At 41.8% G+C, this 27,810-nt stretch overlaps 1 protein-coding gene across 1 annotated transcript in view; it reads left to right on the top strand.

The window, feature by feature from the left end:
* Nucleotides 1-27,810, top strand: part of LOC121437910 (guanine nucleotide-binding protein G(i) subunit alpha-3) — a 39,224-nt gene that overhangs the window by 2,377 nt on the left and 9,037 nt on the right. The window contains exons 2-4 of the mRNA XM_041638028.1: nucleotides 20,729-20,771; nucleotides 20,881-21,022; nucleotides 26,074-26,231. Of these exons, the coding sequence (XP_041493962.1) occupies nucleotides 20,729-20,771; nucleotides 20,881-21,022; nucleotides 26,074-26,231 (343 nt within the window). The remainder of the gene's footprint in view (nucleotides 1-20,728; nucleotides 20,772-20,880; nucleotides 21,023-26,073; nucleotides 26,232-27,810) is intronic.

The following is a 27,810-nucleotide window of genomic DNA, read 5'->3' as shown; positions in this document are numbered from 1 at the left end:
CCCTCTTAGGATTTTTTTACAACAATATTTTGAGCAGATTAAGTCAGTAAGTTGATGTAGGTTGGAGAAGCAGCTGGTCTTACCTGGACTGTGTAGTAACGCATATGTGAAGGTAAAACGATCTTTCTTGGGACTGGAAAGTTGGCACAATAGTTATGAGTATTTGCTGTTCTTACAGAGGACCTGGATTAGGGTCTCAGTATCCACTGTCTGTACGCATGTACTTGATACATATTCATACATGCAGATTCAAAACTCAGACATAAAATTAATAAATTTAAAAACTTTTAAAAATGATCTTTCATGATACTTTAAGTAAAATTTCCCTATATGGTATATAAAAATACCTATATGGTATTCAGTTACCTCCTTCTACTCTTCTGACAGCAGAAAGTTTCCTTAGGTACTTGGAAGCCATCTTTACTTCAACACTATGAGACTATCCAATTTAGTTTAAATTGAAATCTTCTCTTGACTCTCCTGGTTTGTATATTTTCTTTTGTATGTAGTGATAATTTCATGTAGTGATTGCAGGCAAGATGGGCTTTGAAGTCAGAATGCTTCAAATTCTAATTTGTGTTTACTGGCTGCAACCTTAGGAAAGTATTTCCATTTGCCTCAGTTTCTATACTTTCAAGGTATAGAAAGTAGAGATTCTTCAGAATTGCTGGGAGGATTGAACATGATAATATAAAGCAAAACATGCAGTGAATATTAGCTGTTTATTGTTAAAAGTCAGTGTTACAGATTAAAAGTACTAAGAAGTTTGAATTAATAAGTTAATACAGGTTTCATTACTAAGGAAGACTTCAGTATTGTAATTGCCCCTTTGGTTTGAATTTCCTATAGATGCTATGGGGAGATCTTGTTATGCCAAATTGCTATTTAAGCAGCATTTGCTCCTGAACTGTATAAATATTCCCAGCCAGTGTGTATAGCGTGGGTGTAGGTGTGCTACTTGGAGTTGTGTGTTCAGATTTTAAGTCTTGTTTTGAGACAGGGGCTTGTGGCGTGTGTAGCTCAGATTACCCTGGAACTCTCCTGTCTCAGCCTTCCAGTATCAGGGTTGTAATTATGTGGCATCATGCCCACCTCTGAAAGCGTTTTACAGCTTTTAGATACAGCATTTGAAATAGTGTTTGGACCGTTTTGGTGTATGTCTCTGCAAATTTCTTCAATTTAATAATTTGAAGAGAAAAAAAACATTTGCAAGGTTTATACCAGTTCATTATTTAATAACCTGTAACACTTAACATTTCATTTTCATGGCATAATCTTGTAGGAAAGATAGCTTCTCAGTCTATGTCATGGCGTCACAGAAGTCGAAAGGTGCTAGTGTAATGAGTGAGAACACGGCTTTTGGGTTCTGACAAAACCGAATTAAGCTCTCACCTGTGTCTACTGGTGTGAAACTCAGGACAAATCACTTAACCATGTGAATTATGTTCACTTATGTAAGTAGGGGTGATTCCTCTGTTCCATAAGTGAAATGACGTAATGTACATAAGTGCTTAGTGTTGGTGTCTAGAAGATGAGAATCAGTGAATGGCACCCTCTATTAGACTGCTTGTGAGGTCTGTCACTTTAGTTTCTGCCCCTTGACATTCTTCATGTTGATATGCAAAGATCTTCAATTCCTAATCTTGTGCCGATAATAATTTATTTTATGGCAAACCTATTCATGCAGAGAACTGGAATACTATATTTAAATTTTATGTCATACAATTGATTATTCATAATATTTAGTTAGCAAATTACTGATAGAATGTGGTTATTGAAAGCAAGATTCTCCTTTGATTACCCTGTAAGTGTAGTAACGAGGAGCGGCGGGCTGCATCCTGCCGCCTGGCTAGCTTAACCCCTGAAATAATCACATAGAAATTCTATTAATTAAATTACTGCCTGGCCATTAGCTCTAGCCTCTTATTGGCTAACTCTCACATCTTGATTCAACCCATTTCTAATAATCTGTGTAGAACCACGAGGTCGTGGCTTACCGGGAAAGATTCAGCATGTCCGACCTGGCATCTCCACGGTGGCTCTCTCTCTGACTCTGCTTTCTTCCTCCTACATGTAAGGGTGATAGTCTTTATAATTTTTGCCACCTATTAGGAGAAGGTTTGTAGAAGCCAAATTTCTCATGAGGATATATCACACCTGGAAGAAAAAAAAAAGAAACTGAAATAAAAAGAGACAAGCACTGAAAATAAAGTTTCTTTTTAATAACCTTATCTTTGTGTCTTTAAATAATTTTTTTTAGAAGCCAGGTGGTGGTGGCTCATGCATCTATTCCCAGCGCTCAGGAGGCAGAGGCTGGTGGATCTCTGTGAGTTCGAGGTCAACCTGACCTACAGAGCTACTTCCAGGACAGTCAAGCCTACACAGAGAATTCCTGTCTCGAAAAAACAAAACAGCAAAAATGTTTAGATTAACTTTTTACGTGTGTGGGTGTTTTGCCTGCCTGTAGGTAGGTGCACTGCATGTGGGCCTCTTGCCCACAGAGGTCAGAAGAGGCTTTCAGATCTCCTGGATTTGGAGTTAAGGGTGGTTATGGACCACTGTGTGGGTGCTGAGCCCTTTGCAAGAGCAACAGGTGCTCTTAGCTGCTGAGCCGTCGTCCAGCCCCCTCTTGTGCCTTCCTGTGAGTGTATTCATCCCTCCCACAGTGTGAGAGCGTATCACCTCTCCATGTCCTGCCTGGTTTCTCTGCTGCGCTGTTGTAGGCGGTGATAAATATGGAGTAGGTGTTCATTGCTTAGAAGATTTACAGGGCATGTGACTTCCGAGTTGAGGCTGCAAGTGGGCTCTTTTAAAAATAATTTCAGCTGATTACACTTATATAACAGTCTTTTAGTTTGGGGCAGTTGTTTCTGTTAAGAATGGTTCTTGATGGGGAGGTCTGTTTCAGAGGTTAGTGAAACTGAGCTTTGTTCCTATTGCTGTTCTGAAGTGGGTACGCTCTGTCCCTGTCATTTTGAGATCTTATGCTGTTTTTGATGTCACCTTTAATGAATACATGAGTGCATGCATGCACGCACTCACACCCAGCGTGCTTCTCTTTGTCCTTTAGGCAGGAGAACTACGGATTTCTTTTTATCTTTTGTTGCAGGACGTAATAAAATCTAAAGATGTGTAAGGAACAGGAAACAGACTAGGATGAGTCAAGGAGGGCTTCATAGACAAGACGTAAGTTACTAGGCAGCATTCGAGGATAGGTAGAAAATGAAATAGAAGCAGGTTGCATGCTCATGAATTATAATACCTCCTCACTCACTTCTAGAGCAGACTGTCACTGTCTGCTTACACGGCTTCGTGAGCTAAGTCTCTTCTTCGTATCATCTTTTTCTGCTTCCAATACTCCTCATCCTCCACCACATACCAGCCTCAGCTTTGGCTTATGCTGAACCTTTCCTGCTTCGCATACTGCCATGCCTAGTAGTTGTCTTGTTACCTTGCATGGGCTTCCAGGATCCCTAATGCAGATTCCTGGGAAAGTATCAGCTTGGTCTAACCTTGTCAGGTACCCACCAGAGTTTTGGTGGCTGCGTGGTAGAGTTGATGGAGTATCTCGAGATTACAAGGCTGAGTCAAGTGTCGAAGGAGGTCAGGTTCTCTAGGAAAAGAGTATGGCTAGAGAAATAATGATTAATGAATGACCGTGTCTATCTCTAATAGACGTTCATTAAATCTAAGTTGGACATAGGTGGAAATACTGAAGAACCAAGCCCATCGCTGCTTCAGTTTCTCTCTCATTCATATGTGATTATTCTCAATGTTAAGTTGTCATTATGTGTAGTTGGCAGGTAGGTTTAAATTCTCCTGAGATAGGATGTCTTGTTATTAATACATCTAACCCAGAATAATTTATGTCACCTGGATTAGTTACCTTTAAATTAACAGTTAAAAAATACAGACAACCAATGGGTTTTTTCAGGGACTATGCTTCATCACTTCTGGTTTTTCTCTAGCTAATGTTTCTGTCTACTACTTTTAAGAAAGAGTATTGGGCTGGGCGGTGGAGGCACATGCCTTTAATCCCAGCACTTGGGAAGCAGAGGCAGGTGGATTTCTGACTTCAAAACTAGCCTGATCGGGGCTGGAGAGATGGCTCAGTGGTTAAGAGCATTGCCTGCTCTTCCAAAGGTCCTGAGTTCAATTCCCAGCAACCACATGGTGGCTCACAACCATCTGTAATGAGGTCTGGTGCCCTCTTCTGGCCTGCAGACATACACACGGACAGAATATTGTATACATAATAAATAAATAAATAAATAAATAAATAAAATAAAAAATAGTTTAAAAAAAAAAAACTAGCCTGATCTACAGAGCTAGTTCCAGGACAGGCTCCAAAGCTACACAGAGAAACCATGTCTCAATATGATGTTTTCTAGCTCCATCCATTTGCCTGCAAATTTCAAGATGTCATTATTTTTTTCTGCTGTGTAGTACTCCATTGTGTAAATATACATTTTCCTTATCCATTCTTTGGTCGAGGGACATTTAGGTTGTTTCCAGGTTCTGACTATGACAAACAAAGCTGCTATAAACACAGTTGAGCACATGTCCTTGTGGCACGATTGAGCATCCTTTGGATATATACCCAAAAGTGGTATTACTGGGTCTTGAGGACGGTTGTTTCCTAATTTTCTGAGAAATCGCCACATTGACATCCAAAGGGGCTGTACCAGCTTGCATTCCCACCAGCAATGTAGGAGTGTTCCCCTTACCCCACATCCTCTCCAGCATAAGTTGTCATCAGTGTTTTTTGATCTTGGCCAGGTGTAAGATGGAATCTCAGAGTTGTTTTGATCTGCATTTCTCTGATGAGTAAGAATGTCGAGCATTTCCTTAAGTGTCTTTTAGACATTTTAGATTCCTCTATTGAGAGTTCTCTATTGAGAGTTTTCTGTTTAGGTCTGAACTCCATTTTTTTTATTGAGTGAGGTAACCCAGACCCAGAAAGACAATTATCATATGTACTCACTCATAAGTGATTTTTAAACATATAAAGCCAAGAAAACCAGCCTACAAATCACAATCTCAGAGAACCTAGACAACAATGAGGACCCTAAGAGAGACATACGTAGATCTAATCTACATGGGAACTAGAAAAATACAAGATCTCCTGAGTAAATTGGGAGCATGGGGACCATGGGAGAGTATTGAAGGGGAGGGGAGAGGCAGGGAAGGGAGCAGAGGAAAATGTACAGCTACTTTTCTTACTACCCCGATCTCTATATAAGGCAAATAAACTTGATTCTGCTCCAATACCAAAAAAAAAAAAAGAAAGAAAGAAAGAAACCCTGTCCCCCCCCCAAAAAAAAAAAAAAACAAAGAAGAGTAGCAGGGTTGGTAAAACCTTTGCTTAAAGGCTTTGTTAAGGGGTAGGTAAAAATATTTGGCAGTGCAGCTTTAGGGGCACAGATAAGTTAGCTCCCTGTGCTGTCCTTTTCTTAAGGCCTTCAGTTGGGCTTAGTTTTTCCCTTGGGTGAAGCCTCAGGGGAAGTGAAGAGAGAGCTGCTTTACTCAGGAGTTAATGTGATAATTGTAAGGACCAACTTAAGATGGGGGTCTGGTACTGTGAAGGATGCAGAGCCATGGGCACTGATTTGTCCTGATGATTAGTTTTAAAATGTGTTTTCTAGCCAGCAGAATTTAATATATTAGTGTTTGTAAACCTCTTAGAACTGGTAACCCAATTCAGAAATGGAGACACCATATAATACAGGGCATAAAGCTTCAACCCTGTGAGATTGAATCTAATCTCTAAACTTTATTTTCCCTTCTCTGAACCAGTGAAGTGGGTCTTAGGGAGTCCCTTGATTGTGAATTTATATAATTTAACAAGTTATAAAGAGGACTGTTTTGTGTTATTTTTTCTATTTAGTTCGGTTGAAGTTAGTTTAACATCCCAGACCTGCCTAGGAAAACAGTTGAAAACCAAAGACATGCATTATAAACTGCCCATGACGGAAATGTTCGGCAGAGTACAGAGAAAAGAAATTATTTCAGTATTTCGTTTTCTCTGTGTTGTCTTCATTTTTGAATAGCTCTTGTGCAGGCTCTAGCAAGTTGCTCTTCGTTATCTGTCCAGGTTATCCTGTTACCTGATTAGTGATCAGCTGTATCATTGCTGTAATTCAAACTGTTTGAACCGAACAACACTGTTAGGGCCGGTTCAGTTGTTCTAGTTTGGATATATTACTCTTTGTAAGTGGATTTCCTTCTGTTCTTCAGTTGTAACAAAAATTAATATATTCAATGTAAACTAAGCAAAGGAGGAAGGTGCTTGAGAATCCACATTTGACTGTCCCTGAATAATTTCTCAGAGCTTAGAAATAGATTTTGGGAGGAGCTGGTCTTCACACCTGAACCTCCTTTGGCTTCCACATAATGTGGGGTAGCTCAGTGGTTAAAAGCTCTAACTGCACTTCCAGAGGACACAGGTTCAATTTCCAGTGCCCCTGTGGCAGCTCACAGTTGTCTGTAACTGTGGTTCAGAGAATCTGGTATCCTTAAAGAAACACATATGTAGGCAAAACAACAATGCACATACAATAAAATAAAAATCTTAAAACAAGAAAGACTAGCTGGGCGGTGGTGGCGCACACCTTTAATCTCAGCACTTGGGAGGCTGAGGCAAGTGGATCTCTTGTGAGTTCAAGGCTAGCCTGGTGTGTGAAGCGAGTTCCAGGACAACCAAAAGCTGTTACACAGAAAACTCCAGTTCCAGGGAATCTGATACCCTCTTCTGATCTCTCTGGGTACCAGACAAACATGTGGTACACAGACATAAATGCGGACAAAATAGTCATACCCTTAACATAAGTAAATGAAGAAAATTTTTAGAATAAAATATTTTAATAAGCTTTTTATTTTGGAGTAAAAATATTTTACAGAAAAATTGCAAGGATAATGCAGAGAGTTCCCGTGTACTCTTCTACTAGTTTTCCTTAGTGCTGACTTTCTCAGTAATCACCATGGTAAATTTATTGTCACCAAGATATTAATGCTGTTATATAAATGTTAACTTTAGTACAGTATTTAAATTTTGCCAGCTTTTCCACTAATGTTCTTTTTCTGGCTAGGGTCAATCTAGCACGCTACACTGTATTTAATTAAGGCTTTCTTGAGCTCTGTGGTTTCCGATATTGTACTGTCTAGCAGGAGACTCATGTATTATTTATGATTATGCATTTCTGATTGTCTTTTCATAGACGAAGGTTCTTCCTTCATTCTCCTTTAAAAAAATTTTTTGACACATTTATGTAGCCAGAGTGGCCTTGAACTTGTAATCCTCCTGTTTCAGCTTCCCAGTGGTGATGTGTGGAATGCATTTGATTATAGGAGTTGGTTTGGAAAGGAAGTTCTAGGAGACATGATATTTGAGATGGTCTTTGAAAGAGATACAGGAACTCCTTTTGATGTGGTTTGTGGTGCTGGAGATGGAGCCCATACTAGGGATTATTCTACCATTGAAGTGCCCACCAGCTCTAAAAGTGCGCAAAGGCACCAGACACGAGTGAGCAGGCAGATTGATTTGACTTGACGACTGGTATAGAACAGGATGCAGGAGATGATCTTCCTGTCTTTGCCATCCAGGTGCTGGGATCACAGCAGTGTACCACCACAGCTCGCTTTAATTGAAACATTTTAAGGTTTATTTTTTTTTAATATTTATTTATTTATTATGTATGCAATATTCTTTCTGTGTGTGTGCCTGAAGGCCAGAAGAGGGCACCAGACCTCATTACAGATGGTTGTGAGCCACCATGTGGTCGCTGGGAATTGAACTCAGGACCTTTGGAAGAGCAGGCAATGCTCTTAACCGCTGAGCCATCTCTCCAGCCCCTATTTTTTTTAAATTATGAGTGTGCACACACGCATGCTTAATGCAGGTGTTAAAGGCAGTTGTGATGCCCAACATGGGTAGTGAAAGCCAAACTCTGACCTGCAAGAGCAGCAAGTGCTCCTTGACCCTGGACCATCTCTCCAGCCGATATTTGAAACATTAAAAATATTTAACATTTATAATTGTGTTGAGGTGAGTGACAGGGAGAATTTGAATGCAGGTGTTTGTAGTGCACCTGTGGAAGTCACAGGTCTCTTTTCCATCTGGGTGCCAGGGATCCAACTCGGGTCCCCAGCACAGTGTGTGCTTTTACCTGCTGAGCCATTTTGCTGATCCTTCATTGAAATTTTTAGTAGCTATTTTAAGCTCTGTTTTATTGTACACACAAATGCATATGTTTCTCAGGGTCTAGAGACTTTGCATTGTTCTTACTACCAACTTTTTTTCTGGAGGTGCCACCACAATTAATATTGTCACAAAAGATAAAACAGATGTAGTAAATTTGTGTATGAAACCCAGATTTCTTTGAACTTTGCAAGTGTTTATATGGTAAAAGAAATTGAAATCGAAGACTTTGATTTTGTAGGCCTTTACTCATTTTCTAATGTTTTAATGTCAATGACTCTTTAGAGTATGGTATGTACATTTGGTTAAGTAAGAATGGAGAAGTGCTTTGCTGCCATCATTATTTGAGGTTCTGATATAGGATACGATTCTAACATTTTAAAATAAATGGGTTTAATGAATGAGTTTAGCATTGCTATTAGCCTTGGAGAACATTTTCAACTATAATGAAGAATTATTTTATGAATTAAAATGAGATCTTTGGACTGCTGATACATTATAGTTTGTGGGATTTCTATTTCCTTTACTCCCAAATAAAAAATAGTTTTATGTCATGGTGTATATAAATACCATATAATTTAGCACCAAAATGGGTTTTTGTTGCCTTGCTTTCAAAGAAGAAAAAGGAAACTTACTCACCATGGCAGAATTAGAACTATGAAGCTGTCAGCATAATCTGGCTCCTTGCTCACAAGTGACTGCTTCCCAAACATTCTTATGTTCTGCAGAGGTGAGGAACCAAGGCACAGTCTACACTTACCCGGCAGTCACCAGCACTGGTCGTGTTGTACATAGTTGTGCAAAATGTTAAGTGATGACATTTTGGTAATGTTTGGAGAGCTGAGTGAGCTATTTTTTTTTTAATTTATTTTTTTCGAGACAGGGTTTCTCTGTGGTTTTGGAACCTGTCCTGGAACTAGCTCTTGTAGACCAGGCTGGCCTCGAACTCCCAGAGATCCGCCTGCCTCTGCCTCCCGAGTGCTGGGATTAAAGGCATGCGCCACCACTGCCCTGCTGAGCTATTTTTTTTTAAACCCAAATCCCTAGTCGACCAGTGTCTTCCTTCAGTGATTTATGGGTATAAGTTAATTGACCTTTCTATTTTTAAAAAATCTGCTTTATTCCCTGTGTGTGTGTCTGTAAGTATCCCAGGCTGGCCTTGGATTTCCTGTGTCGCTGAAGATGACGTTGGACTCCTGATCCTTGACCTCCCAAGCGCTAGGTTTATAAATATGTGCTGCCATACCCAGTTTATACAATACCAGGGATTAAACTCAGGGCTTTGCCTGATAGGCAAGCACTGTACCGACTGAACTACATCCCCAGTCCCTTTTATTTTTATTTATTGATTGGCTTTATTTGACTTACAGTGCTGGTAATCAAAAGCCCAAGACCTTGCTTGGCTAGACAAGTGCTTTACCCTCTGAGCTTTGAGTAGTATTATGTTTTATGGTTTTTGTAGGATCATATCCATGTTCTTGGTAAAAGATGTGAAACTCAATAAGCCATATACTGTCTTGTTAGGAATATATTAATTAGGGTAGTATGTGTGTATGTGTGTACACACGCATGGTAGAATTTGGGGATACCTGCCTACCCCAAAATTGGCAGTGGCCGATGTCTGTACATATGCGTGCACACATTTGTCCTTCAAGTCTGTCTTATTGCACTCAACATGATGCTCTCTAGTCCCATTCGTTTTCTGGATGATGATGTCATTTCACATTCTTTATGGCTGAGAATAAAACACCATTGTGTATCTATGCACAATTTATACAGTTTTCTTCATCCATTCACCTTTTGATGGGATTTAGGCTGTTTCCACACACTGCTTCCTGTGGCTAGCGCAGCAGTAAACAGGGAGTGCAAGTACCTCTGGCGTGCTGGTTTACATTCCTTTGGTTACACATGCAGGCGTGCTGGGGCTGGACCATGGCAGTTCTATTTTCAGCTGTTTGAGAAATGCCACACTCATTTACATGGTAGTCACACTAGTTCACATCTCACCAGCGTCGTCTAAGGGCTTCTCTTCCCCACATCCTTACCAGCATTTTTTGTTGTTTGTTTTCTTCATGATAGCCATTCTGACTGGAGTGGGCTGTGAATCTCAATGTAATATCAATTTGCATGTTCCTAATGGCTAGGGAGACATCTTTCATATACTGTACTTATTAGCTATTTGTATTTCTTCTTTTGAGAACTGTTTGTCCAACTCATTTTCATGTTCATAGATCAGTTTTAGGGCATTTAGTTTTGTGAGTTCTTTATAGGTTGTACATATTAATATTCTGTTAGGTGTCCAGGGGCAAACATTCTCCCATTTTTCACTTTTACAGCCCTGGGATATTGTCGTCCTTCCAAGTCCTTTATGCCTGGGTGCTGAAGGGTTGTCCTTATGCTATCAGATAGCAGTTTGGAGTTCAGGTCTTCGCTTAAGGCTCTGATCCATTTCTAAACTGGTTTTTATACAGGGGAGAGTAGGACCGAGCTGCAGTTTTTTACATGTGGATATCCAGTTTTCTTTTTTTAAAAAAAATATTTATTTATTTATTTATTTATTATGTATACAATGTTCTGTCTGTGTGTATGCCTGCAGGCCAGAAGACCTCATTACAGATGGTTGTGAGCCACCATGTGGTTGCTGGAAATTGAACTCAGGACGTTTGGAAGAGCAGGCAATGCTCTTAAGTGCTGAGCCATCTCTCCAGCCCCGGATATCCAGTTTTCTAAGCACCATTTGTTGGAAAGGCTTTTTCCAACGTGTGGTTTTAAAACTTTGGTGAAAAATTGGATGACCATTAATGTTTTATAAAATTGTTTCTCATAATATCCTTTAGGTCTTTTTGATGATGGCTAACTTTTTCAAAAAAAAAAAAAGACCCATGATCTCTGCCTTAATTGCAAATTTACTGCCCTGTTTTATTTAGTTCATCCACTGGACAGATACTTGTGAGTGTTGACTGCTTACACCCTCAAGAGTTAGAATTGCAGTGGCTGGACAGATTCGTAGCCGATTATTCCATTGGAACACAAGAGTGGGTGCAGAAGGATCCAGGAGAGAAGGGTAGAGGGAAGTGAGGCAAGCACTGAGTCCAAATTTATTGTCATTTTGGTCATAGGATGAGAGTTGAAAGCATAGTCAGGAGTGGGGGTGTGGGGCCGAGTCAAGAGAGCAGAGGAGTGGAAATCTCCCTGTTAACTGCCCACATTGAAAGTCCGTCCATTGCGAGTAGCAGTTACAAAAGTGATTGGGCAACCACTGAATATCATAGACACTAAGTCATTCATCCCACAACTAATTGCTCAGTGTCTCCTCTGCCCTAGATTGTGCGTTGGGTTTGGAGGAATGGGCCACAGAAAGAAGGCACTGTTTGTACTTCGAAGGATTTTACTCTTGAGTTTAGGGCTGGTAGAGTTCTAAACAGGCACAAACTCAATTACTTAAAAAGAATTTGGCCAAGTACTTGTGTTACAGTGTCCTGTGGGGCCAGGGTAATCCTGGTTAGATAAACAAGCATGGAAACATTTCAGGTTATTCTGAAAAGGGTTTCAGAATTGTACTAATCAAAACCAAGAAAATCAATGAACAACTCATGCCAAGGCAGACTAGGAGCAGGGAAGATGCTTAGAGCCGCGCAGCCAGCCAGAGGAAATGCTGTGAGGGGTGAGAGGAACAGCCAGAGTTAATTCAGACACTAGGACTGATGCTCACAGGAGGAACTGTTTCCAGCCACCCTGGAAGTCATTGCTGTGCCTGGCAGAAATCAGCGAAGGCCTCAGCAAGGACTGAAGATGGCCTTCAGTAGGCGTTTGGGGAGGCTTGGGTGCTTAGAGGCCTGAGGTAAAAAGCTCTGTTCGTACTTTAGACCAAGGAGTATTGTAGCTTCACAAGGAAACCCTTCCCCCTGACGTCTCCCACCAGACCAGATTCCAGAACTGAGTTGCACGTGACGCCTCCCTGTCCAGCAGTTCCAGGCATGCAGGAGGCATTTGTTAAATAGAAATGAAGAACAGTTTTTTTGTGTTTGCAGAGACATTTTTCCTTCGAAACTCTTCTAACCTTTTGTTTACTTATGACATTAAGAAAAGATGTATCTCTATGTGTTTTACCTGCATGTATATAGGTATACCACATTCATACAACGTTTGAAGGCCAAAAGAGGGTATCAGGTCCTCTTGGACTGGAGGTACGGACAGTTGTGAGCCATCATGTGGGTGCTGCTAATTGAACCTGGGTTCTCTGAAAGAACAGCCTGTGCTCTTAACCTTTGAGTCATCTGTCCAACCACTTTTTATTGTACCCTCCTCTTTCCTTCCATCCATCCTTCCTTCCTTCCTTCCTTCCATCCTTCCTTCCTTCCTTCCTTTATTTGTGTGTATCCTTAATTTGCTTATTTGTTTGTGTGTGCATGCGTGTCTGTGTGGAAGCTCGAGGACAAATTGAGGGAGTTGTTCTCCCCTTCCATCACATGGGTCTTGGAACTTGAACTCCGGTTCAGCTTGGTGTTAGTGCTTTTGCTCACTGATCTATCTCTCCAACCCTCTTCTGAAAAAGATTATTATTTTTTTATGTATCTGTGTGTCTTTGAGTGTGTGTGTGTGTGTGTGTGTGTGTGTACACCACATGTATGTAGGTACCAGTGGAGGTCAGAAGAGGATATCCCTTGGAGCTAGAGTTCCAGATGATTGTGATCATCCACCCAGTCAGTATAGGTGTTGGGAACCAAACCTGGGTCCTTAACAAGGGCGGCAAGTGCTCACTCATAACCAATGAGCAATCTCAAGCCCCCTCTTCTAACCATTTTATGAGTTAAGCAGTTGCAATATCAAGCCCCCGAAGTAGGAGGATCATGAATTGAAGTCTGAGACCCTGTCTCCACCCCCACCCCCACCCTCCAAAAAAAAGAAAGAGAAAGGAAGCAGCAACTGGATTTTGTAATAAGTATAATGCGTTGAAAAGCATTTTGTGTGAAATATTCTTAACATTGATCTAAATTTTTACTGTTGTTAAAAAAGAAATCATGAGGTCGGGGTGGGGAGTGGAGGGTGGCCTGAGATTACTGAGTCTTTAAGAGCCTTTACTTCTTCTTACACAGACCACAGTCTGGTTCTTAGCACCCCAGTCAAGAGGTTCAGCCACCTGTAACCACAGCTTGAAGGGCCTTAAGTCCTCTTCTGGTCTCAAGGCCTGTGCGTGCACGTACATATAACATACCCCACACAGACATACACTCACATGCATAAATTTTTTTTTTTTTTTTTGGTTTTTCGAGACAGGGTTTCTCTGTGGTTTTGGAGCCTGTCCTGGAACTAGCTCTTGTAGACCAGGCTGGTCTCGAACTCACAGAGATCCGCCTGCCTCTGCCTCCCGAGTGCTGGGATTAAAGGCGTGCGCCACCACCGCCCGGCTCACATGCATAAATCTTAAACAGTGAGTCATGAAGCCGACAAGATGGTGCTTGTTGCCCACCTGTGATCTGAATTTGGTTCCCAGGACCCACATGGTAGAAGGAGAGAATCCGTGAAAACACTTGTCCCTGTTGGAAGTAGCATGGTTTGTGCTCTTCTCATCTCTGGTAGTAGCAATTCATCATTTGCCTCCCATCTTCCCTCCCTTCTCTGTGCTCTCCCAACCCTCAGCCCCCACCCCTATTGCGTCCGTACAGCAGTGTAAACGCGAGTGCTCTGCCAGATGAACATGGGAGTTGGCATGTCCAGTGACTCTGCTTCCTCACACAGGTCCTTCCCACTGGCCTGGTGATAGACTAATACCTGTAATATGGTAGTTGTTTTAAATTGTTGAGTTGTTAGGATGGTGTGCATTTGTGGTTTTGATTTGAGTCTTGTATAGAATAAGAGATCAGTTAGCTTTGAGTGTAACTGTAGTCCATCTAGGCCAAAGCTCTTCATTCTTTATAGATAAGGAGGCAGACTTTGTAGTCAGGTAACTTACCCAAGGTCACATAGCTGCACACTTGGCACAGTAGCACTGAAATTTACTGTCCCGTTGAGTTTATTACTGTATGGTGGCACCAGCTAGGAAATTAAGATAGAAAGAAGCAGAATTTATTTTTTGCTCATGTATATGTCAATAGAAGTCTAAGGAGAGAGTCTTGGTCCGGCACTGCTAGAAGGTTGTTCACGAGTGGTGTCAGTCTGGGACCCAGCTGCCCAAACTGTGCTCTAGTTATAACGTGGAGTTGCTAGAAATTTCAAGATTTCTTTATAGAAACAAGTGTTTAAAAGAAAAAGGTGTCTCTGGTACCACTGGAAAGCCTCTGCAATGGCTTAGACCTGTGGGGACACTTGGAGGAAAAGTTCTGAGACCAAGATGGGTGAAGCGTGCCAGAGGGGATGGCAGCCAGGACAGCAGACAAACCCAACGAAGAGAGTCTTTGTTCCTCAGGGTGGGGTGGAGAGAGTGCCGCAAACATTGCTGTAGTTTGCTGGAGCTGTTAGCTTGCATGTTTGTTTGTTTTTTAAATAAGTGTGAATCCATATCCATCTAGAGTTTTATTACTTTGAGACAACTGTTGAATACAACTGCCTTTTCTGTTAGGAATTTGCACCAACATCAATATCAAAGTAGTTTTTAGAAAGTAAAGTCCTTTGAGGCCCTGACATCACTTGGTAATATTCTCAGCAGCGAGGGCAGTTTTACAAACAGTGGCTGGCTAACGGTCACTGAGCAGTACTGTGGACCAGGCACTGCCCAGAGCATTTTCTGTTGACTGTTCTGCCGTCCTGTTTCATGGCATATGAGCAGAACAGGACACAGGACATTTAGGACCTTCTTTGGTGGACTGGCCTTAGTTAGATGAAAGAAAGAGGGAATGTATGTAGTGACCCTCCCAACTCTCTCCCTTAGAATCTCCCCCTCCATGGTTCCCATTCTTATTGTCTGTAGGGTCATCTTCAGTTTCTCCTACTCCAATCTGTAGTTTTTTCTCTGCCGTAGTCTATAGCAAGTCAGTATTCCTTTAAACTTACTATTTTTGAAGTAATATAGGATAAAATATAGGTAAAATTAGAAGTCCAAACGTCATACGTAGTTGGCAAGGGAAGTACAGTGTGTGAACATGGTGGGCAAAACCGCAGAGGGAAATGCTGTGGAAGAGAGCTTGCTGCCTGAGTGATGTATCTCAGGTGAAGCTGGAGGCCAGAGTCAGAGGAGGTGGCTGGAGAACTGGGAGAGTCACTGGCTGGTGATTTGTGCAGTGGTGCTGTTTGGAATGGTGAAGACGCGGGAGCTTTGAGAAATATAATAGACACAGTATTAGGCTCAGATACGTGAAGAGTAAGAGATATTTAAATAATTTGAGAATTACTTAAGGAGAGAGAAAATTATTTTACACCTTAGTAAGCTACTGTGTTGACTGATTTTATGCTTACTTGTTACAAGCTTGGGAAGAGGAGTTTCAATTAAGAAAATGCCTCCATAAGATCCAGCTGTAGGCATGCCAGTAGGATTGATTGATTGATTGATTGATTGATTGATTGATTTTAAGACAGGGGTTTTATGTGTAGCCTTGACTGTCCTGGGACTTGATCTGTAGATCAAGCTGGCCTTGAACCTCGAACTCATAGAGATTCACTTGCCTCTGCCTCCTTAGTGTGTGCCCCCACTGCCCAACAGGACATTTTCTTAATTAGTGATCATGGGGGAGGGCTCAACCCATTGTGTGTGGTGCCTTCCCTGAGCTGGAGGTCCTGGCTTCTATAAAAAAGCAGACTGAGCAAGTCATGAGGAGCACGCCAGTAAGCAAAACCCCTCCATGCTTTTGTCTGCATCAGCTCCTGCCTTCGGTTTCCTGCCCTGACTTCCCTCAGTGATGGAGTGTGCTCTGAGATTTGTAAGATGAAATAAACCCGTTTCTTCCCAAGTTGCTTTGGGTCCTGAGGTTTTATCACAGCAATAGAAACCCCCTAAGTAAGACATCTAGAACAGTGAGTGGATTCCAAGTGACTCAGATTTCAGAGTGTACTTGGAAGATGGACAAAATGGTGGAACTTTGCATGAGTCTACAAGCTGAATGGGCTAAGTAGGCCTTGTGATACAAAATGTGATTCACTCTTTGTGTATAGCAAATGCCCAGTAACATACACTGAAAACAAATCCTGTGGGCAATAAGAGTTGCCTTCATTTATGAGACGGACTGAACGCGTAATAAAAGCTAGGGAAGAAATACACAGAGTAATAATAAAAGGAAGGGCAAGCACTGTCACGGTCACCCTCGACCCGCAAGGATGACGCGACCACCGGAGCTCTTCTCACTGTAGTTTATTCCAGGACCTTTATTCACTCTCTCTCTCTCTTCCTCTCTTCCCCTCTCTCTCCGTTGACCTCTCTCCTTTTTTCCTCTTTCTTTCTCTCTCTGTCTTTCCTCTCTCCTCGGGCAAACCTCTCTCAGCCCTTAAGTAGACATGGGCTGCCAATCCCGGATTGCCAGGTGGGCACTGCCCATAGGTTCACGCATATACAGGCAGCTGATAATCATTGCGTGATCATAGCATAGGTCAGGCCTTAGCCATCTCAGGAGTTGATTATACATCTCCATCAGGTGTGATTCCATGCAGCTCGCTACAAAGCACACATTTTCCTTTTCTTCTTTCTGCAATCCAGGGAATGAACAGGGCCTTGTACATGCCAGGCAAGTGTCCTTCCACTGAGTTGTATTTCCAGCTCCCAAAATGACATTCTCTAGGGAACCTTTGAGAAATAAAAGTAGGACAGCATAGAGGGAGGCAGGTGTGTGTGTGTGTGTGTGTGTGTGTGTGTGTGTGTGAGAGAGAGAGAGAGAGAGGGGGGGGGGAGATCCTCTTTCATAGAGTAGAACCTAGTGAGATGGGTAAATATTAGTGGTGTTATTAACAGATTTATTTATAATCCCTTTCAAAATAATCTGACATGAGCATAGGTATACCATTTTCAGTATTGAAAGGAGAGCATTTAGTACCTCATTACACTAAAGCTTACATGGTCTGGAATTCTGAATTTAACGATTTAAAAAACATGTAGCATGCATTTCTGATTTTTCCCTAGAACTGAAAAGTTTTTCTAGGTATGCATAGCGAAATTTGTATTTTGACAGTGTCATAAGACACTGTGCTACTTGAATATTGTAGTAATAACGTTTTTTTGAAGATTTATTCATTTTTTATGTACATTAAGGTTTTGCCTGTATGTATGTCTGTATGAAGGTGCCAGATCCCCTGAACTGGAGTTCCAGATAGTTGTGAGCTGCCATGTGGGTGCTGGGAATTGAACGTGCGTCATTTGGAAGAGCAGTTTCTTAACCACTAAACCATCTCTCTGCCCCGTACAAAAACTTCTTGATTCTGCAAGAGTGTAGTTATTTTGGGTTTTTATCTTCAAATGCTATTTTAACTTAGGTTTTTTTGTTGATAAAATAAAGAAATATTTAGTGCATTATCGTGCATATTAATTGTACATTTGTGCTGGGCATAGTGGTGCAGGCCTTTAATCCCAACACTCAGGAGGGAGAGGCAGTTGGATCTCTGTGAGTTCAAGTCCAGCCTGATCTCCAAATCGAGTTCCAGAACAGGCTGTTATAGAGAGAAACCCTGTGTTGAAAAACCAGAAGGAAAAAAAAGCACATTTGTTCAATATTTATTTGACTAATTGCTATCAGGCCCAGTTGGGGCCCCTGGGAACACAGGGAAGAACAGTCTGGCAGAGCTTTTGTTTTAGTGGGGAGATGAGAAAAGTAAGTCTGCTGTGAAAATCCATGCTGTGAAGGAGTATACAGTGTGGGGAGGAGGTCTTCGGGTGATTTCATCAGGAATTGTTCTGAGGGAGCAGAAATGTGAGTGAAGAAGAAAATCTTGCAAAAAATTATTTCAATCAGATGGAACAGCAGATGTGCAAACCGTGAGTCAGATCTAGCCTGGTGAGAACCAGTTTTGCGTGTTAGAGGAAACCCGAAGAAGCTGGCCTGACAAGAGCGTTGAGGACAGAGTGGAGACAACGAGAAATGAGGGTGAGGAGATCGGCAGGGAGCAGAGTATATTGGACCTTATTACCCACACGGTGTAATTTGAGTGTAAATAGAGGCCACGAGACAACTCTAGTCAGTGTTGCGACATGATCCAGACAGGAGTGCTGTATGCTTGTGATTCCAGCCATTGGGCTATTGGGTGGCAGAAAGAAGAGGATCCTTAAAAGTACAAGGCTACCTTGCTATACATAGAATTCTCAGACTTCCAGGGCTACATAGCTAGATCCTATCTTTTTTGTTGTTTGTTTTCATTTTTGTAGACAGGATTTCTCTGTCTTGGAACTCCCTTTGTAGTCCAGGCTGGCCTCCAACTCACAAGATACACCTGTCTCTACCTCCCAGACGCTGGGTTTAAAGGCTTATGCCACCACTGCCCAACTGCTAGACCTAGCTTAAAAATTAAAAAAAAAATTGACAAAAGCTTTGCTAGGAATTAGGTAGGCTGTGGTTTCCAGTGTATTTTTAACACTAAATTTTTTATGGTGGTAGTAGTGCATACCTTTAATCTGAGCACTCGGGAGGTAGAAGCAGGCAGAGTTCAAGGCTAGCCTGGTCTACAGAGAGTTCCAGGACAGCCAGGACTATTAGACAGAGAAACCCTATCTTGAAAAACTACACATACAAAGCAAAACAAAAACACACAAAATTTTAGTAATATTTAACATGTATTAACACTGTTCCTTCTATGTCACTTACCAGTTTTGACCTTAGCATGTTAGTTCAATGTTAGTGCCTTTTACTGGGATGAAAAGACTAAAGGAAGAACAGGCTTGTTTGAGGTGGAAGTGGGGAATAAGTAACTCGGTCAGTATTGGGCATTAAGTTTGAGATGCTTACGGGACATCTACTGTGATATATCCGGTAGGTAATGACTTTGAAGCCGAGTTTGGAAAGTAAGATTGAAGGTCTTTGGGAATCTAGCACATGCCAGCTTTGAAGCTAAACTAAGTGGAAATGTCTATTTTGCCACCAGATATAACTGTGGACAATTTCCCCGCCCTTCCTGCTTCATTTATCTCATTATAAAATGAGGATAATAGTGTCTACCTTACAGAGGGGTGAGGATTAAATGAGTTAATGGTAGCAAAGTACATAGAACATCCTGATACATTTACTTTTTGGGGGTTTATTTTATTCATGAATAGTGCTTTAAACCACCAAATTAGGAAAGTTAGAGCATTAGTATAGATAAAGAAAAAGACAAGGATTAACTTGGAAAAAGCAGATTTGAAAGGCAGAATAAGGACTAGAAATGACCATTCAGCTTGTCAAAGATGCCAGTGGCTTGGAGACCTTGAGAAATGGTTTCAGTAGTGATGGGGATGAATTGGAGGTATTTAATTGGAAGTGTGGAGGACACACTAGGGAAATTTTGCTACAAAGAGACATAAAGAGGGGCAACTCAGTAGGTAGAGTTGCTTGCTTTGCAGTCCTGGGCCCCTCAGTGGAGGGAGAGAACTCACTCCTGCAGGCTGCTCGCTGCCCTCCACATATGTTCTGTGTGTGTTGTTGCTCCCTCCCCATCCCCATAATGAGTAACAGTGGTAGATCTTTCAGAGGCCCAGGGAAAGTGGAGGAGTAGCTAGAGGAAAATGAGTGTGTGGGGGTGTCAAAGATTGATGGGGCGGTGTGTATAACGGCAGTTCAACAGTTTATGTGCTGAGGCTGACATAGTAAGGAGAGAGCAGTGATACTGGACGTCTCAGCAGCCACAGGTGAGGGGAAGCAAAGGCGATAAACACATAAGCACAGCAGTGAGGACGTCGAAGAGACAGCTCATCCGTCGATGAAGCTAGAGAATGTTAGTGGAGCTAGAGGTAGATTAGTAGATTGGTTGTAGGAAAATGAGTTAATGTTCTCTGGCCTTTGTCTAAAAAGGATGGTCAGGGTTGTCAGAATTAGCATTTGATGTTGGAGAGATGTGGTAGCGTTTTAAGAGCATTTTGGAAGATGAAAGAATTATTGACTAGAGAAGATCTAGCAGGCAGATGTCAAGGTTTGGAAGTTTACTTGACCTTTGATCTTTAGCTTAGGTGATTCCAGTTAGCTAAGGAGGGTGGTACAATCCTTCCCGGAAGAGGAGCTAGCTGTATCACGAACAGTAGAGGCAATACAGGTTCAGCTGTTTGAAACCTTTCTAGCTCTGTGACTGGAAGGATCACTTCTGGAACATTCCGCAGGTCCATTGGCCAGTCATAAAATTAATAACTATGAATAGGCCGTAAGCCACAAGTTCACAATTGCTCTTTTGCTCATTGAGTATTTCATACTTTATGATGCTGCTAAAAAGATACGTGTTGCTATCTTTGAGTAATGTCTGTTTTGCAGAAATGATACCAATGTAAAGAAAGCAAAGTGCTCTCACTGAGGAACTCACAGTTATCCTGATAAACATGAAAGCTCACAAAATTTCACAGGACCTGTATTTTCCATTAACCTAGAATTACCAGTCATATTATTCCATACCTTTGTTTGAGTACAAAGAAATTAAAAATCTATTTTTCTTTTTCAGGTGCTGGAGAATCTGGTAAAAGTACCATTGTGAAACAGATGAAGTAAGTTCACATAGGGCCTGCAAGACTGAATTTACCCTCTTCATAGAAAGTTCATAATGTTTTCATTTTCCGTTCATGGTATTGACTTGCGGTTTTCTTCCTTTTGAAGAATCATTCATGAGGATGGCTATTCAGAGGACGAATGTAAACAGTACAAAGTAGTTGTCTACAGCAATACTATTCAGTCCATCATTGCGATCATAAGAGCCATGGGACGGTTAAAGATTGATTTTGGGGAAGCTGCCAGAGCAGTAAGTATTTCTCATTTCCTCTTCACTTGCTGCTCTTCTGTAGATGCAGTTAGGCCAAATTTGTGTCATGTTTTAGGGAACAAGAAGAAGATAAGATGGTGCGAATAGTGTGTGCTTGTTTTTGATGTGCTGTCTGTCTGACTCAATAGATAGTAAGTTACCGCTGCAAGCAGAGCCTGGGAGTGGGATTCTGTCGATAGAGTATAGGTCGCGGTGGGCTCTACTCAGTTGCTTCTGTCACAGTACCACGGGCTTTATTTTATCGTAGTTGAGGATAGTAACTATAGACTCTAGAAGACAGATTGTGTAGTTGTCCCTGCTTTCAGAGCTATAGGGGTCAAGGGTAAATTCTGTAAGACCATAAACACAAGCTCTCCAATTTTCAAAGTGATTTCAGGTATTCAAAAAGTGTTTTGTCAGCACTTGGGAGGCAGAGGCAGGCGGATCTCTGTGAGTTCGAGACCAGCCTGGTCTACAGAGCTAGTTCCAGGACAGGCTCCAAAGCCACAGAGAAACCCTGTCTCGAAAAACCAAAAAAAAAAAAAAAAAAAAAAATGTTTTGTCACTATCTTACATTGAACTCTGGGTTATTACTTACTCAAATATAATTCTTTATTGCTTTACACAAAGTGGAATTTAAGTCAGTTAATGATAATAATAATATATTTAGTAGACTTTGAGGGCAGTTTGTGAAGTAGGGTGTTTGATGCCAGTGGAGAAAGGGCCAAAATGAAGACAGGAGACCTTTTATATTGTCACCAGCTTAGTCTTAGGAGAGTGCTGGAGAAGTACAGGGTGCATCCGAGGATGTCAGCTGTGTTCAATGACACAATACTCAAGTGCCGTGGGAAAGTAAGTGGAGGAGACTTGGGGGCTTTGCCTGGAAAGACAAAACTGTATGGTTCGAGTAGCTTAGGGACTCCTACCAGCTGCTCAGTTTATCAAGTGCAAGCTAATGTTTGGTCAGTGGGAAGTTGAAGGGGAACATATTAAAAGGGCCATTGTGGTTTCAATGTGTTGTTGAGTAGATATATCTTTGGGGTGAAATAAGGGAACAGGACCTAGATTAAGTGTCAATGGCGAAAAAGGAGGGGAAGGAAAATGTGAGTGACTTTTCTTGTCATATGACATAGTTTAGAGCCTCTTCTTCCCTCCTGGGCATTGTCCTAAGGGCCTGCAATGCTTGGTGAGTAAGTGAACAGCATTCAGCCCAGAGGCTGCTTTCTGCCCCCTTTTCTTTCTCTTTGAATTTTATTTAAATTATGTGTCTATGTGTGTTTAGATATGGATATGTCCCTATGTGTGTGGATCCCCTTGGAGGCCAGAGGGGTTTGGTTTTCTGGAGCTGGAATTGCAGGCACTTGGAAGCTACTTATGTAAGTGCTGAGACTTAACTCCAGTTCTCTGCAAGAGCCATGCATGCTCTTGACTACTACGCCTGCATTTTTGGTTCCTAGAGACAGTGTCTTACACACTGGTTCAGGCTAGATTTAAATTCACAGTGGTCTTTCTGTGCAGGCTAGTTTTCTGTTCTTCTTAGGGAAATTGGAGAGTTCAAGTAAAGTTTTTATTCCTATCTTAGCCCTTTCCAGTCTTTGTCTCTTGTTGACTTTTCTTCTTTGCACTGGAGCTCTTCCGTGTTCTTTTCTCTCCTTCATGTTATCCAGATACTTCTCTCTAGTACTTGTTGTATTCTGTAGCTGACAGAACTGTGTTTATTGATTTTTCCTGTCTCTCTTGGCTTTTCTCCTGGTATTTAGTCCTCTTAGTTTCGGGGATGGCTCCTTTAGCTCGTACTTCTTTCCATCACTTGTCCACCTCTGTTTCTCTTGACCGTTCCTCTCCCTTTCATTTACTTCCTTCATCAGATGTCATCAGGGCCTGGGGAGAGAGCTCAGTCAGTAAAATCCTTGCTCTCTGTGACGACCTGAGTTTGATCCCCAGAACTCACAAAAAGCAGGTGTTGTTGGTGTGAACTTAAAACCCTAGTGCCGGGGAGACCGAGATAGGAGGATCATGGGGGCTCTCTGGCCAGCCAGCCTAGCCGAATCAGTGAGCCACAGGCCAAAGAGAGACGGTGCCTCAAACAAACAAACAAGGCAGATGCTCCTTAGCAACAGTACTGAGGTTGTCCTTTGCTCCACACACATGCTTGTGTTCACGCACAGACACAGCTGGTATCAGTAATACTCCTGTGTCGCCAGGTAGACCTGACATTCATAGTCCCTCCCAGGACTCCTGAGTCATCTGTCTTTACAGCGACCGCTCAGCCTAATCCAAAGTCCTTTTAAAATAAGCTTTTAAAGTTTTAATCTTTCGTAGTTTCTCTTTTTCTCTCATAGCTAAGGCTTTATATTTGTATTTATCTTTTTTATTCCTCTAGTTTTTAATGGTTGTTAAGAGAGTGAAAAAAATAGAGCCGAGTACGGTACAGTTCTCTTTCGTATCTGTTTAAGGTTTGCTGTCAGGAGGGGCACTCTGTAAGCCTACGGAGAAGGCTTTATTTTCAGGAAGCTGGAGCAGGCTGGTGAGCAATTAAGTAGAAAGGGGAAAATATTCCTTAAGGACATTCTTAGAGGCCAGGCAGTGGTGGCACACACTTTTATTCCCAGCTCTCGGGAGGCAGAAACAGGCAGATCTGTGAGTTCGAGGCCAGCCTGATCTACAAGAGCTAGTTCCAGGACAGGCTCCAAACCTACAGAGAAACCCTGTCTCAAACAAACAAACTAAAAAGAACATTCTCAGAATCAGAACAGAACAGTACCAGTATATAGTATTTTGAAGTTTCTAAAATTGGAATAACATGGTATTAAAAAAATACATGTGCTTAATTATTTGTATGCCTGCTTGAGTATAGCTCAAATTTCAGTACTTGTGTAGTTTTCAGATGTTACATAAAGCAGTATACCATACGTGGAAAAAAAAATCTTACTTGTTATTTAGAATGTTTGACAGTTTGTATAATGCTTAAACATTTCTTAATCATTTGCTCTTTTATTTATCATCATCATCATCATTATTTTGAAAGAGAGAAGAGGGGTTGAGAAGATGGTTGAGTGGCTAAGAGTGCTTGTTGTGTAAGCATAAGGAACTCGTAGTACCATTGTTACAGGGAATCATGCATGGTCCTCCGTGTCTGCTTCCCCTGTACTAGGTGCAGAGACAGGCAGATCCTGGAAGCTTGTTGGCTGGCCAGTCTAGCTAAATGACGAACTTGCGGTTCCGTGAGAGACTGTGTCTCACGGGAATAAGGCAGGGTGAGAGAGACATCTGAGCCCTTCCTCTGGCTCTCCTGTATGCACATACGTGGGTGTGTGTGCACACATATATATACAGTACTCCCACACCACACGAAAAAAGAAACGAGAGCGAGAGAAGAAGTGCATATCGTGCATGAAAATTGTTACAGAGATCTACATATACAGTATTCCCACACCACACGAAAAAAGAAACGAGAGCGAGAGAGGAAGTGCAGATCGTGCATGAAAATTGTTACAGAGATCTACAGTATTACCAGGTGAATATCGGACAGAATCTGGACGTAGAGTTCGGCAGAGTTAGTTTAAGTGCAGTGTGGTGATTTTGTGGGTAGATGTACAAATTGTCAGTTTTACTGCATCTGTGTTCCACAGTGCTTTTTGTTTGCTAGTTTTTGTTTTTGTTGATATAAACATCCCAGGTGGTAGTGGCGCACAACTTTAATCCCAGCACTCAGGAGGTAGAGGCAGGCAGATCTCTGAGTTCAAGGCCAGCCCGGTCTATAAAGTGAGTTCCACAACAGAGCTGTTACATAGAGAAACTGTCTAGAAAAACAAAACAAACAAATAAAAGACATATATAATCTCTTCTCCCTTTACTTTCTATTTATGTATTATGTGATTAAAAAATAACTTCATCTTTATAGTTACTTGGAATTTTTAAGGTTGTAAAAACTAGATTTATATAGAGAAATCTTTGAGATCTGGGTTCAGTTTGGTTGTTGTTTTGGAACAGGGATTCTCTGTGTAACCCTGGCTGTCCTGTCTCAGTCTGTACACATTGAATTTAGAGATCCACTTACCTCTGCCTCCCTGAGTATTAGGATTAGAGATGTACGCCACCACTGTCCTGCTGTGTTCAGTTTTACATGTGTATAGAAATGGGTAAAATAAATTAAACCATCAAAATTCTCATACCACCTTTTTTAAGGCTTACAAACTAATAAAATTCCTGTCTGAAGGTCAGGACATTATGATCGTCTTTCTCTGCTGCTATCTTTTCTCCTGCTGGAGAATGTTGGTGGTGTTCCCTAGATTTCCTAACATTTTCCTTGAGGGCTTGATTCCTGTTACTTGGCCTTAATCATCTCCTTCCTGTCTGCTCTCTGCAGTGAAGGGGAAGGAGCAGGCAACCTTTGTCGTAGTCCCTGAGTCATGTTCAGACTCCACTTCTTAATGCGCACACCTTTTTGTTTCTATGTAGTGGTAGGCACATGCTCTACCACTGAGCTATACCCCGCAGGTCTCGGGAACATATACACCTGTGCGTATATGTGTGGGCATCGAGTGTGGGAGGCTGGAGGGTGATAGCAGATGTTTTCTTCTACCATTTTCCACCTTATGTTTGGAGACAGTGTCTCTCCAGATGGGGAGCATGCCATTTTGGCCAGAATGGTAGGCCAGTGACCTCCAGGGATCCTTCTTTCTGTGCTTCCCAGCACTGAGGTTACAGGATGTAGCTCACTTGTGCTGTGGCCTTCAGCTTTTACATGGTTCCGACCTCAGTCCTCATGCTTGCATAGCATGTACTTGATCACTGAGCCGTGCTCCCAGTCCTCATTCAGGGCTTACTTTAACAGCATGGAGATCTATTGCATTGTCTTTGTGCTGTGTCTCATAGACCAGTATTCCCTACTCCCACCCAGGCATTACTCTTGAGTCATCAGGAGAGAGGATTGGGAGTCCATCAGAAGGATGGTGGTATGACATCTAACGTATGTGTATATGTGCATGACACTCGTCCAGTCTTAAAGAAGTGGGAACTCATCTGCCCTCTCTTAATTGTTTGCCTAGGATGATGCCAGACAGTTATTTGTCCTAGCTGGCAGTGCTGAAGAAGGAGTCATGACTTCTGAACTCGCAGGCGTGATTAAACGGCTATGGCGAGATGGTGGGGTGCAGGCTTGTTTCAGCAGATCCAGAGAATATCAGCTCAATGATTCTGCCTCATAGTAAGTAATTTTTTCCCCTTGAAACTGTAATAGAAAATGATTTGGTGAGTCTAGAGAAAGTTCAGTACTTATCTTAAGGAAATATTTAAATATGAGAAACGTCCAGAAGTCTATAGAATCCTTTGTTCAGCGCTCTCACTTTACAGCAGGCAGGTGAGGCGGAGACACCTAGTAGAGGTCGGTCCCTGTGTATAGGACAGGCACTGACGGCCAACTGCAGGGGAAGCTAAAATCGGATATGTCTTCTCTCTCACATGCGCGCACACCCTGGTTTGCTGTTGTATTTGACACAGGATCTCACTGTGTAGCTCTGCTGGCCTTGAACACACAGAAATCCACCTGCCTCTGCCCACCATGCTAGGATGAGAGGTGTGCAGCCCCGCGTCTGGTGTGTCAGCCCTTTTTACACTCTCTCTATTGTACTACGAATCTTTCTGGTAGTAGTGATTGCCACTTAATTTTGTGTGGGGGTGGGTACTAGGGATTGAACTAAAGTCTCCTGCATGTTAGCGCATGCTCTTCCAGTGAGCTACATCCTCAACCCTCTTTTTAGTTTTTATTTTGAGACACAATCTCGCTCATGTTGCCAGTGAACTCATTGTATAGCCCAGGCAGGCCTGAGCTTGTGATCCCTCTGCTTCAGCCTTCTAAATGCTGAGATTACAAGCCTGCGCCACAGAACCCAGCACCATTCACACCTTGTGCCAAACTATGCTAGTAGACTTCTGTAGAATGAGAATATTATGTCAGAGAATAGAGTTGAATCATTTCTTCATCAAGGAAGTTCTCTTGAGTATTAGTTTTAAAGAATTGGTAACTACTACTGCTATTTTACTATTACATGGGATCCCATTTTGGCCCCTACATGTTTTTAAGGCCTGTATTCATGGTGTATTTTAAAAATGTGGTTGTGTGTGTGTGTGTGTGTGTGTGTGTGTTGGGGGGGCTCGTGAGTACTTGTCATCTGTAGCCCTCTCTGAGCTAGATAGTGCACTTTTGATTATTAAGGTATTTTCTCTAGTATTATATTTCCCCATCCTCATTCTGTCACAAATTGTTACGAGCAATTAAGTGGTATTTATAAAGCTTCCTTAACTCTTATAGTGGAAATGGTTTGGCATACAGTAAAAGGATTTTTGTCCACTTTTTAAAAATAGGATTGTTTTTATGTGCTAGTTTAGGTAGTTCAGTGGTCATCAAAGGTAGATTTTTAATTGCTTCTTCTGTCATATAGTGGGTAAGCTGTGACTCCCAGTTACGTGTTGGGTATAGAGTTGTCTCCCGCCAAAGTTGTTCATCTGAGCTTGATTTGGTTTGTGGAAGAGCTGGGTGACACACTTCCAGTAGTGCCGCCTGCTCTTGTACTTCTCTGTCTGGAGTCAATGAAGATTTAGCTTTTTGTCTCCTCTCTACTCTTGCCCCTTTTTTGAAAGAGGATCTTGTTACATAGCCCAGGCTGGCCTGAAACTTCTGTATATATGTATATTTTCCTGATTGCTCTCAAACTTGGAGCCTCTTGCCTCTGCCAAGTGCTGGTTTTACAGGCATATACTGGTGAGACACCGAGTGTAGTTCTTCT

Source organism: Microtus oregoni, unplaced genomic scaffold, assembly GCF_018167655.1.
Source record: "Microtus oregoni isolate MIOR12 unplaced genomic scaffold, Mior012 000054F_ref0000373, whole genome shotgun sequence".
Taxonomy (NCBI): Eukaryota; Metazoa; Chordata; class Mammalia; order Rodentia; family Cricetidae; genus Microtus; species Microtus oregoni.
This window is presented reverse-complemented; position numbering and strand designations above follow the sequence as displayed.